This window comes from Dipodomys merriami, unplaced genomic scaffold (genome assembly GCF_024711535.1).
Source record: "Dipodomys merriami isolate MVZ:Mamm:240054 unplaced genomic scaffold, mDipMer1.0.p SCAF_16, whole genome shotgun sequence".
NCBI lineage: Eukaryota > Metazoa > Chordata > Mammalia > Rodentia > Heteromyidae > Dipodomys > Dipodomys merriami.
The window spans coordinates 16,265,300-16,278,631 of record NW_027202937.1 but is presented as its reverse complement, the minus strand read 5'-3'; the positions used below and the strand labels follow the sequence as shown (position 1 = coordinate 16,278,631).

At 41.0% G+C, this 13,332-nt stretch overlaps 1 protein-coding gene across 2 annotated transcripts in view; it reads right to left on the bottom strand.

The window, feature by feature from the left end:
* Nucleotides 1-13,332, bottom strand: part of Dcdc2 (doublecortin domain containing 2) — a 147,290-nt gene that overhangs the window by 81,423 nt on the left and 52,535 nt on the right. For both annotated transcript variants that reach the window (XM_070024463.1, XM_070024464.1), the window contains exon 8: nt 7,849-7,996. In XM_070024463.1, coding sequence (XP_069880564.1) covers nt 7,849-7,996 — 148 coding nt within the window. The remainder of the gene's footprint in view (nt 1-7,848; nt 7,997-13,332) is intronic.

Sequence of the window (13,332 nt, the reverse complement as noted above, 5' to 3'; positions counted from 1 at the left end):
GACTATATTGCTGATAGAGTATCACAAATGTACCATTACTTGATGTTTGCAATGTATAACCTTCAATTTAGATGTTATTGACCTACCTCCATACATACATAAGCATGCACACACAATCACCCTGTCAGCAAACACTCACTGTGCACTATTGTGAAGAGTATTATATTTAAGGCTAAGCTGCATCCTTTCCATGTGACTGAAAGCCAAGGAGCTGATATGCTAGCAAACCAGGACAGTTCTTAGTCTTAATTTATACTAAGCCTGATGGAAGATACACACACACACATACACACACACACACACACACACACACACACACACACACACACACACACACACACACACACACACACAGGTGGCCAGAGATTTAGGATAATAGATTCCATGGTTTCCTCCTTTCCCCTCTAGGAAGCTCATCTTATGATAGTAGACTAATCATGGCTCTGTCTGAACTTTCTCATATCTCAAGATAAAATATCCAGGATGACTCAATTTATTTTTTTAAGTAGTTACACAAAGGAGGTACCATTTCATAAAGAAGTGTATGAATACAATGTATCTTAATCAGTGTCACTTCTTCAATATTCATACAGACACACACAGACACATAGACACACACACACACACACACACACACACACACACACACACACACACACACACACACACCCTTGACCTACCCCTTCCTTTACTTTTCTTAATCTTGTGGTATACACAATGCAGTTTTTACTATATTCTTCTCCTCCCCATACCTACTTCATTCATCTGCCCCTCTCCCTTTGCCCCACCCCTCCCCCTCTGGTGTGTATGCATTTCCTCATGATGATTTTGTTGGATTTTGACCTAGTCTTTCTAAAAAAAAAAAAAAAAGTTATACTATTTGAGCCCTCCATAGATTCTATTATACTTTAGCTAATTCATTTGTAGTAACCATGTGGGTACCACACAACATGTTTACTTATAGGTTTATAGGTACATTCTCTCTACCACAAATGAAGGAAACCATGACATCTTTTGTTTCTCTGGGTCTGACAGTTCACTGAATACAATTTTTTCCAAGTTTCTTTCCAAAAAGCGGTGAATCCTGCTTACTTGGAAGTAAAGGATAATATCTGTGAAAAGAGAGATCAACAAGCCAAATCCTGGAGCTGGGAAGAACATAAAGATTCTGCAGAGGATATTAATAATGAAAGAACATCACTGATAGGTTCTCACCGTAATTCCAGGTACTGAGGAGCCAAAAGCTCTTGGATCCCTGTCCAAGAGCCTAGTCCAAGCAAAGAAGAAAATTTTATTTGAAAAACAAACTAAAATCAAAAAGACTGGGGGCATTGTTCAACTAGTAGAACACTTGCTTGACAAGTGGAGATTCAGAGTTCAATGCCAAAGAACAGGAAGGGAAGGGAAGGGAAGGGAAGGGAAGGGAAGGGAAGGGAAGGGAAGGGAAGGGAAGGGAAGGGAAGGGAAGGGAAGGGAAGGGAAGGGAAGGGAAGGGAAGGGAAGGGAAGGGAAGGGAGGGGAAGGGAAGGGAAGGGAAGGGGAAAGGGAAGGGGAAAGGGAAAGGGAAAGGAAAGAGAAAGGGAAGAGGAAGGGGAAGGGGAAGGGGAAGGGGAAGGGAAGGGGAAGGGAAGGGAAGGGGAAGGGGAAGGGAAGGGGAAGGGGAAGGGAAGGGAAGGGAAGGGAAGGGAAGGGAAGGGAAGGGGAAGGGGAAGGGAAGGGGAAGGGGAAGGGAGGGGAAGGGAAGGGAAGGGAAGGGAAGGGAAGGGAAGGGAATCTCAAACCTTCAATCCACCTCAGAATGTCTACCTCTAACTCTCGACCTGGCCTCTTCATCTCCAGATTCCTCCTTGGGCCCAGACTGAAAGACCCTGGCTTGTACCAGTTCTGTGTCCACAGGCATCAGGGTTACTTTGAGCTTTGGGCATTCTGAAGTGGAATTCTTATTTTCTCACTAGAAATATGGTGCATATGGTGAGCCATTCACGTAATATCATAAAATGCAATGGTTATGATGGATGGTGCGTTACAGAGCACTTCATGGGCATATATAGGGAATGTGATCCAAATCATAAATACCTACCTAAAATGAATTTCTAGGACCTTGGACTATAGAAAAATTAACTCCAAGAGAACTGGTTGCAGAAGCTTCAACCCTGCATCAGTTCTCAAACTATGCTTCTCTCGGAGTCCTTCTCTATACAGTATAGCAAGTGCATGGAAACACAGGATAGGAAATGATATATAAAAAGCCATGCAATGAGGGTATAGTTTGGTGGAAGAGCACTGGCTAACATGTGCAAGACCCTGACTTGATACCCCAGAACCTAAAAAATGGGGACTTAGTATTTTATGCCGCTGAAACTAAGAAATAACTAAAATCACTTCTGAACTGGAATACTATTGCACCATGTTATTCCAATGAGTGGATGGATGATCAAGGTGTGTGAGAAACAAGAATCATACAATTACTTTTTTACCATGCTAACAGTTGCTGTAATAAAATTGGACTCATGTCCCACAACATGTTTTTCCATTGCAATGGGAACTTATGGTCAATGAAGGAAGAGAAAAGCTGTGTTTTCTTTGTCAACAAACAACAAGAGATCATAAATCTTACCTCAGCTTACAAACAGAACCAGCTCTCTACTCTGCCAAATTGTCTTCGTGCCTTCTTACATAATTGCTCTCAGCACACAATAGCCTTTTCAATGGTAAGACCTGGGAGAGCACATTTTCTGAAGCTGCTTCTAGGTTTGTCTTCCAAGTTCCTTTGTGAAGGAAAACCTTGTAAGTGCCTGAGCTGGTTTGTATCTGAGCCCAAGAAGCTCAAGTTTCAGTGCCCCATGACTCTGAGACTCTGAGGATAAATGGTAGAAAATGGGGTAATGTGGGCCAAATCATGTGAAGGTTGTAGCTATTAGGAAACTCGAGGGCATGACTGATCAAGGGCAGTCACCCAACAAGGTCATAATATTCAGGCCTCCTTTTGCCAACATTGTACCTGCTCCAAACCGTTCATCAGACATTGAAATATTAAAGACCTTGGAACTAAGCCAGGAAGTACATCCATCACCAAAAATACTGTTGCTCATGTAGATGCATGGCCTGTGTGTTTATGTGTACAAATGTATGTGTATCTACTCGTGTGCAAATTGAAAGAGACCGTACATCCTTCAAAAGAAGAGAAGTTGTACTTTTTTACCACATTTTAATACTTTGCCATTAAAAAAGTACTGATCAAAACCAGGTGGTGGTGGCTCACACTTGTTATCCAGAGGTTGAGATCTGAGGGTCATGGTTCAAAGCTAACTGGGGCAGAAAAGCCCCTTTCTCCAAAAGGCCCTTTTCTCCAATTAACCACCAGAAAATAGAAGTGACACTGTGGCTCAAAGTGGTAGAGTGCCAGCCTTGAGCAAAAGAGCTCAGGGACAGTGCTCAAGCCTCAAATTCAAGCCTCACAATCAACAACAATAACAAAAAATGTACTTATACAGCATATGATGCTCCAATACAGAACAGGCTATAGCTTCTTTGCACTCCTTCTGATATTCCTAAACTAGAGTCGCTGTACTTTCCTTGCTCTAAGAGTCCTAAAGGTACCCAGTTTTCTCATGTGTCAAATATGAATAGCACCAGTGAATATACTGATTAGCCATAATGCTATTTCAAAAACAATAATCATGACTGTCTTGCTCCTAGTGGAGAATATAGCCAATTAACACCTCTAAAACGTATCTCAAAGCATTACAACTCAAGTGGAAAGTGTGACTAAAACACTCTCTGGTCACTTAGGCTGATATTTAAATTCAGCTCTAAGAACGCATTTCACACCCAACTTCATCAATCACCAAACCAATCTTACTTTGCATCTTGGCTACCAAGAGAAAATAGTATTTTGTTTCCCTTAAGAAATATGTCACTGCTTGCTTGAATTATTAAGCTTTACTATTACTGAGAGAAAATAGAAAGGGAAAAAAAAAGGAAAAATAAAATAAAATTAGACTCAGGTTGCCATCTACAGTCTGACATTAGCATTGCTCATTTATACGTCCTTTTATACCTTACTATCAGTAAATATCTTTTAACATGAGCATAATGCTCAACTTCAATCAAAATCCTTTTTTTTAAGTCAAGATGAGCCTGAGGGCTCATGCCTGTAATCCTAGCTACTTGGGAGGCTGAGTTCTGAGGATCCTGTTTGAAAGCCAGCCCCACCATGAAAGTCCATGAGGAGCTAGTCTTCAATGACCATAAAAAAAAAAAAAAGCCACAAGTAGAGCTGTGGCTTAAGTGATAGAGCCTAGCTTGAGCAAAAAAAGTTTAGGTATAATGCCCAGGTCCTGAGTTCAAGCCTCAGGAGTAGAACTAGATAGATAGATAGATAGATAGATAGATAGATAGATAGATAGATAGATAGATAGATAGATAGATAGATAGATAGATAGATAGATAGATAGATAGATAGATAGATAGATTAGATAGATAGATAGATCTAGATGAGAATTGTAAAGTACACTGGATCAAATATTTGCATAATGTGATGAATGATATAAAATAATGGCTAATATTCAATGTAATCCTAAAATTTCACACTTTGTACAAAGAAACGAATGTCTAACACGATTTAATATAGTTCAAACAGAAAAGACTATGTCAATTTCATCTCTAATTATTTTGGCTTCCCTTCACTTTTCATTTGCTTTAAGTGCTTACTATTTTTACATCTCTAGAGACTAAGAGCTCTCAAGGTATAGGTAGCAAAAAGCAGACACTTGATTCAAATTTCTAATATAGGTGACATTCGAGCAAACAAAAAAAAAGCAACTTCTCTAATAAATGAAATTAAAGATTGAATTAAGGAAAGAGAAAGAGAAAAAAAAACACCTCTTGATATTCTACTCTGGAAAATTTCTACAGCCCAGGACATCTGAAGACGAAATAGCATGTATTCAAACTAATAATCAAATTTATCAAGTGACAACTTAATCAAGAGAAGTGCATAAAATCTTGTTTCCCCATTGTTTTCCTGGTTGGGGGCAGGAATGTTTTGAGAAGCTACAATTCATTTTCCAGGTGATACTCTATCCAGATGAAAATAGACAAATCACTTCATCTAAATTCCCCTATATACCGTCTACATCAGTAGTAAAAACCCCTTACTGGGGAAAAGAAATTTCGTCTTTAAAACATTAATTTGAAAGGCACGAGCCATTTTAAAACCCATAATCTTCACATTAACCAAACTACATTGGAAAATACCCACTTAAGATGAGCAATTATCTAAAGCAATTGCAGGATTCTCTCAAGACTATGATCAAATCAGCACTCTTCCTTGCACTTTCTTAAAACTACTTGATTCCATATTAACATGAGGTTGATGTTTTCATGTCCACAGACATACTATTTGTGAATGCCCACAAAAGCAAATTATCGACCCTCTAATAAGGGTTTCTTCCTAGAGGGTCTATCAAGTGAGACTTGTGTTCGCAAGTCTCTACAAATAATATAACCTGGAAAGATAATTGCTCCCTTTCTTTCCAGGGACAACTGCTAAATCCAATGACTTTTAAAAATATACTAGCAGTAGGAACTGGGATTTCTGTGAGTTAATAAGAGCCTTACAGACAATAAGCAAAGTATATCTTCTGTAAGCCTTTTAGACAATAACTCATGAAAATGTTTAAATGGATTCTGTTACTTAGTGGGTTTTAAAGTATTACAGTGATGTCTATTTATTAGCTTCTATCATTCATTCAACATTTATTAAGTGCTTTATATCTATAAAATCTATGTCAGCACTGGGGATTTAAGACGTCTTTGTAATACATAGCCCATGGCTTTGGGGCCTTTCACAATCTACTGTCTATTGATTGAAATAAAGCCTACTTTTAATCCTGAAGGTATAGCATGTTCTTCCAGACTCACTTCTCTTCTTTGGTCCCTACAATCTAAAAGGCACTCAATAAACATTTGCTGATTATATTCCATCCTGGCCTCTTGTTTCCTGGTCATAGAAAGAATTGCAAAATTTCAAGATCAGCCAAATATTTTTTAAATCACAATACAAACCCACATTTCAAAGACAATGCGACTCAAAAGATGGTTAAGCAGATTGCCCAAGGTCAATAGTAGAACTAGGACAGAAATCTAGGCTGGGCGCTGATGTTCTCATACCTGTAATCCTACCTACTGGGGGCGGGGGGGGGGGGGGGGGGGGCGGGGGGGGGGTGCTGAGATCTGAGGATTGTGGATCAATGTCAGCCTGGGGAGAAAGCTCTGTGAGATTCTTTACCTCCAATTAACCGGCAAAAAGCCAGAAATGGAGCTGTGACTCAAGTAGTGAAAGAAACTAAGAGGCAGCACCCAGGCAAGAGTTCAAGCCCAGAAGAATCTAGAAAGGAATCTAGATGCCGGACTTGTGGCTGATTTCCATCAACTTAAATCCTTGAGGATGTAAACCCCTCTTCTCTGGACAGCTGGCACACTCATTTAAGCCATTCCTCTAACCTAGTCCCATGCCTTCCTTGTGACTCTTCAGTGATCTGGAATTTGGTCATGCTAACTAGACTCTGCACGCTGACTTGGAAATAAATGAGGGCCTCTCACTAAGTGAGACCTGATCGATCCCATCCATCCTCTCCCTGAGCCCCCCACCGGGCCTCATGGTAGGGGGCCGTGTGAGCATTGAGGTGGGTCCTCCGTGTTGGTCTGTTCCTGCCTCCTTACCCCTGCATCACTCCACTGTCACCAGTTCACCCTGCTCAACACACACTTGGAATAAAACCAAAAAATAGCCTCTCTTCACACCAATCTCATGGGAAAACTCACCATATTCATCTCACTTTTAGCTCACGCTAATGAAATCCCAGACTTAATGCAAACTCTTTTACATTTTTATTTTATATTGTCTCTTACCTGTTAGGAAAAGATAAAAGGACATAACTAATTTGGATAGATTATTTTTTTTGCTCGTTGGTAAATTTTATGGTATTCTCTTGGGATCAGTTAAATCAAGGAAGCATCTTTTCAGGAAAGGTGAATCATGGTAAGCATGGAAGAAAATAGAACCATGAAGCTGCTGTGGTGGTAGAGTGTTTGCTTAGTAAGCTTGAGGCCTCTGATTTAAGAGGGAGAGGAAGAGGAGCATGAGGGAAGAAATGAGTTTGATTGTGATGAGCCCCTCTGTGCAATTAATAATACTAATAACGAAGTCTTTTTAAAAAAAGATAGCCGGGCACTGGTTGCTCACATCTATAATCCTAGCTACTTAGGATCTGAGAATCAGTTCTAAGACAACCTGAGCAGATAAACCTGTGAGACTCTTGTCTTCAAATAACTACCAAAATAGCCAGAAGTGGTGGGTCTGTCGCTCAGGTGGTAGAGCACAAAAGCTCAAGAACAGTGCCCAGGCTCTAAGTTCAAGTCCCAGGACTAGCACAAATGTGTGTGTGTGTGTGTGTGTGTGTGTGTGTGTGTGTGTGTGTGTGTGTGTGTGTGTGTGTATACACAAGGTTTACAGACCACAGATGAGAGAGACCAATGTCATAATAATTGATATGAATATTGACCAAGTACTCTGAGTAGAAGCAGAGGAGGACAAATTTTCTGGCTTTTTACAGGACCACCTTAAGAAGCATTTGATCTCAAAACAAATGTCCCCAGGTTATAGCATCTCAATACCAAAACAAAAACAAAAACAAAAACTGAGCAAAACCAGCAGCAGCTCCTCTCAGGGTCTTCTTTGAATACAAGGGCCAGAGACATGAACATACCAATTTCAGAGTTAAAAATCTTACCATATTCTCAAGGAAATAAGGATAGATCAGAGTAACACCATAACAAACTTACCAGTGTTTGTGATTCCTTTCAACTTCATGCTTTGTTTTGCTTTGGTTGGTTTTTCGGCACTCACATCTTTCTTCCCTTTCCTCTTCAGGGGCTGAGGAGAGGAGTTGTCGCTGGATCCAATTGTTGACTTAGACTGGCGATCATTCCCCTAAATGGCAAACGATTGGACCCTGTGATTAGCTAATGAATTCCCAGCAGGGCTTCTCAGTACATACGGGTCAATAACTTGTGATCAACAAGTCAGGGAGAGGCATAGATCTTGTGACTGCCCATTTTTACACCACACTAGCTCCAAGTGTACCTCTTTAGAAGAAGAAAGATCCAGCAAAGGAAGAACAAACAATTGCAAACCATTCTTGAACACTTCATATGCACTAGGTCTTTCTCTAGGAGCTGGGGTGGAGGGGTAGCTCAGTGGTAGTACACTACGTTCACAAGCCACAAGTCTGTGAGTTCAATTCCCAACTTCTCAAAACCAAGATAACAAACTGCTCCTTCACACCTCACACAAACATTGTGTGGCAATGAAGCTTAGAATGCAGCCTTGCCTACAGTCTGCAAGCCAGGAAGGACAGTCTGCAAGCCAGGAAGGAATGGGAGCAATCTACTTCCAGAGCCACCAGCAGCAGGTGAGTGTGTCACCCATCCCCTAATCCTGGACTCTTCTGAAAATGTGGCCAGTGTCTGTTGGATGGGGAATGGTAGCCCCAGCTGGATCAGTTAATGTAATAAATAGCTTCTAACCTAGCTGTCAAGTGCAGGTGTCAACATCATACAAGCAGACTCGAGCCACATGGGCCCCACTCCATGCTGCAGCTGTGGTCCCCTGGTCAAACAAACCTTTGCTGACTGCCCCTGGCCCCCCACATGCATCTCACAAGGAGACCTGAGGCCCGCTCCAGGAGGACTCAGCCACCCCTGTCACTGCCCTAGTACAATGCCTGGAAAGTCATATAACAGCCACTACCGCAGGTGGCTACTGCACTGGTGCCCGGCCTTTGTCCTGACACTCCCTCCCTCCTAATAAGACAGCATGGCTCTCAGGTGCTAAACTCACCTGATTAAAGTATGAAGCTGCAGGTAGGAGAAACAGTCAACATTTTCAAGACTCAAAATACCTGGCTCAGAGCTCCTGCTGTTGTTAACATCTCTGGGACCAAGTGCTATCTAACGTCAAATTCATTTGGGCCTCAGTTACCTTAATAGGTGGAGTGGGCTATCGTACCTACCTTCCAAGTCTCTCAGAAGGATGAAGGGATGAATAGAGTGCTTCACAAGGAGCATCAGAGGGCTTAATCCAAGAGCAGAGAAAAAAAACAACTTTTCCTAAACATAGTCTCAAACTCCCGCCATATTGAGTAAAATCTTTATGCCACATCTGTACTAGGCTAGAATCTGCAAATACATGTAGTGATGCTAAATAAACAAATCTGCCCAGAAACCTATTATAACTGCTTATTTTAAACATTTATATATTCAGTCATCCAGAAGCAGTTAAATGGTTTTAGCCATCACCCAATTAAGAACAGAGAAATTCACAGCCTTACAAATGAAGTTATTTATGCTAGTTTGTCATAGCCTACAAGAAAATGAATTATGCATAGATTTATTAACAGTATGAAAACTTGTCCAAATCTATAATGCTTTTTGCATAATTTAATTTCCTGTTCCTACTGCAATTTAGACATACAGTTTCCATTTAATTATTGCATTAACTACAACCAGAGATTTTTTTCCCCCCTTTTCTTTTTCAGTGACTTTTTTGCAAGGCCATAAACTGGCAGAGAAAAACAGATAACGTTAATATAGTGAAATTTCCAAAACCATCAGCCAAGTTCCATATTTCAGTCTATTTTCAATGGAGTCTATTCACACCAAAAAAAATTTAAAATTATAAAAGCTTTGGATAAGAGAAGCAAACCCTTCACAGATGGCAGGGAGGTCTAGGGATTCAGCTCAGTGGCAAGAACAATTGCCTAGCATCGGGTAAGGCTCAGGGTTTGATCCCAAGCCCAAGAAGAAAACCAAAAATGTACCCGTGTGATGACATACACCTGTAGTAGCAGCGCTTGAGAGACAGAGAGGGGAGGATAGTACATCTGAGGCCTGGGCTACAGTGCGAGACTCTAGCTTAGAAAGCAAAAGCACACAAACGAAAACAGGCCGCAGTGATGATGTGAAACTTTCAAGGATGAGAATGAAGCCCTGTCATTGAGAAACTCAGAAGCCCAGCCACGGACATTGTGTCTTTTGGTTTTTGGTTTTGGTTTGATTTGGTTTGTTTTCTTGGTGGTGGTGGTTTTTGTTTGCTTATTTTTACACTTTTCGTTAGAATAGCTGTGTAAGGATTTCCTATATGCATACAATGTACCTTGATCAAATGCACTCCCCCCCCCCCAACCAGGTCACTCTCCTTCCTCCTCCTCCCCTTCCTGAGGCTTCCCCTGTTCCCTGTTCACACACGCACATCAGGTATTCAACCGTATTCACCCTTCTTCTGTCCTTCTATGTGGGCTTCTCATTCCCACGAGTATTCATACCTCAGACAGGACTTGTTTTTCTTTCCCGTCTCTTATTGTTTTCCTGTATGTTAAATGTTTAAAATGGTTGCACTGTGGTAAAAAATTCATGCATGTGCAGTATTTTATTTAGATTGAGCTCCTCTTTTACTCCCATTCCCACCACCCTTATTTTCCACGTGTGTGTGTGTGTGTGTGTGTGTGTGTGTGTGTGTGTGTGTGTGTGTGTGTGTGTGTGTGTGTTGTAGCTCTCTGGGGAAAGTAACAGGGAAAAGCAAAAAGCCTATTCTGTAATGCCAGGGGATGGGTATCATTTTACAAATCACTTCATTTCTGATAGGGACACTCAAAGGTGATTTAAAAAAAAAAAAAGACTAGCTGATTCAAACAACTGTATATTTGACAAGTGACTTTCACTCATTCATTCAATAACTAATCTCTGGGCACTTTGTGAATAAAAGGTAAATGAAACAGAGAAGGGAAAGAATTATTTTGTATTTAGAGGCTAGGAAATGATTCATGATTCAAATGCGTTTTGTTTTAAAGGGGAGAGAGGAGGTGGCCTGACTCAATATACTCGTTACCTGAATCACGTAACTGTTACCCCTCTGTACATTACCTTCACAATAAAACTTAAAATAAATAAATAAATGTATAGAAAATTATGCATGAATGTATAAATTATGTAATACAAATATATGCTTTAATACTTTATTGTGTAAACTATATGTGATAGATAAATCAGATGTAGAGTGTTGGGGAGATAGTGAAGCGTGGGGAGTGGCTCATCTTTGCTACTTTTGGCCCATCTTTGCTACTTTTGAGGCTCAACCTGTGTCATGGGACCTGAATACAAAGGTAATCATTGAAGGAGTTTTGGGTGGGAGGGAGGTTAAGTGATTGGGGAGTTTCACTCACACAGCTCTGCTAGTAGATAAAATAGAGCACCCACGTGCTATGTGCATATCAACACAAATGCTTACCAGATTAGTAGGTAAGTATGGCTCTCCACATCAACGTCTGATTTAAGCTTTTTCCTACTGTGCCAGGCATGGAACACTACATAGTCCAGTTTTGTCTTCCAGGACTTGTCTTAATTTTACTTCTCTTCCACTAGAGGGCACCTTGATCCTATGTGGTGCGGTCTCCACAGTTTAAAGGACCTCCTTTGAAGGAGGGGTTTATTTTTCCGAACTCAGCAGAACACAAGACAATTCACTTAATGTCTTCCTTTTGTTTATGTTTTTATGTTTTAAGTATAAAATCACCACTTAAACTTATTCTCAACTGGATAATTTCTGTGTCTCTCCTAACACTGTCAGTCTAGATAGTGCTTCGCAGACATGCGTCATCCTGGTAGCAGAGTCCACTTCTCCCCCAGAACCTCCATTTCTCCTTCCACCCCAAGTCCAGCTGCACTGGGCAACTTGACCAACTCAACTTGGGATCAGAAGGTCCCCTGTGCACCTCTGTAGCACTTCTCTGTCTCTGTCTGTCTATCCTCCACAGACACACCCACACATTCTCTTCTTTCAATAAAACAATTCCTAGAAAGCAATATAGGAAACATAAATTTCAAAAAATCTAGTTATGGGTCCCCTCTGAGTGCAGGAATGCTTCCTCGTTGGTTTGACAGTGGTTCTTAAAGTTAGAAAAATCAGTTCTCCCTTCACCATGCTCATATTCTCTTCTCTCAAGGCCAGGCAGTTAATGATCTATAAAACACTGCATTCTCCAGAGAACCTATTAATTAAAAGAAAGGAGTAAATTGATCCTGCTGGTAAAATAAAAAAAAAAAATGAGCTTGTGACTTTGGGTTTCCCAGCATAGGACATTTTCTCTGTGTTGGCTTCCTGCCAAACATTCACACACACCATAAAAAGGTTTAGTGAGAACCTATGTTCCTCAGTTCATCTGGAACTTCCTCAACGAAGTCCCTCCCACTCAGCAGGCATAGGCCTCTTCCCATAGCCAGACGGACAGATGGATTCCTCTATGATCTCAACCCTGATTGCTATCAGAGGTGTGGTGAATCTGTCTGTATCACTCTCCTCTGTTGGAATGTAGCCTCTGTACATTTAGTGCTCTGGAATCTCTGAGAACACCCTCCACCCTAACCCCAGCACAAGAACAGTGCTCAGGGTAAAATATACACTCAACAAAGAGCTGCTGAGTGAATCAATGCCATTGATTGTACACAAGGTAGATTTGTCATAGCTGTCTGTCATCTCTGTGGCCAACCTGTCCAAGTCACCTCACTCACGTAATGAACTTTGATCATCCTTTTGCCTCTTGCTTCTTTTTCTGCCCAGACTTTCTTCTCTATAGACCAAAGCCAAATGAATGTTGAAAAGCATAAATCAAATAATAATTACTTCCATCTTTTCTTTTATTCTATCTTTTTTTTCTTCATTCAGCACTGGTAAACTCAGGACCTAACATTTGCCAGTCAATCACTTGTGCCACAGTCCAGTCCTTTTAACTTTTTTGGTTGTCTATACCTAGGCCACCCTTTATTGGCAATCTTCCTATCTCTGCTTCCTGAACAGTAGGCATTACAGGCATACACCACCATGGCCAACCCTCACTCCTTTTTTCAAAACCCTCAAATGGCATCTAATCAAGGAATCTAATCCAAACTAGCCTACATGATTGGGCCTCTCCAACTTCAGCTCAGACTACCCTGTCCTTCTTTTCCTTTTTTCTTTTTTATTTACCTATACTGGGACTCAAACAAATAGCCTTATACTCACTCAGCTTCCCGGCTCACAGCTGGTGCTCTCCCATTTAAACCATACCTCCAGCATGGATTTTCTGATGATTACTTTGGGAATGGAGTCTGGTAGACTTTTCCACGCAGGTTGGCTTTGAACTAAAATCCTCCAGATCTCAGCCCCCTGAGTAGCTAGGATAACAGGCCTAATCCACCAGTTCCCTGCCACCTTAGCCTTCTTTGTGCATGTTC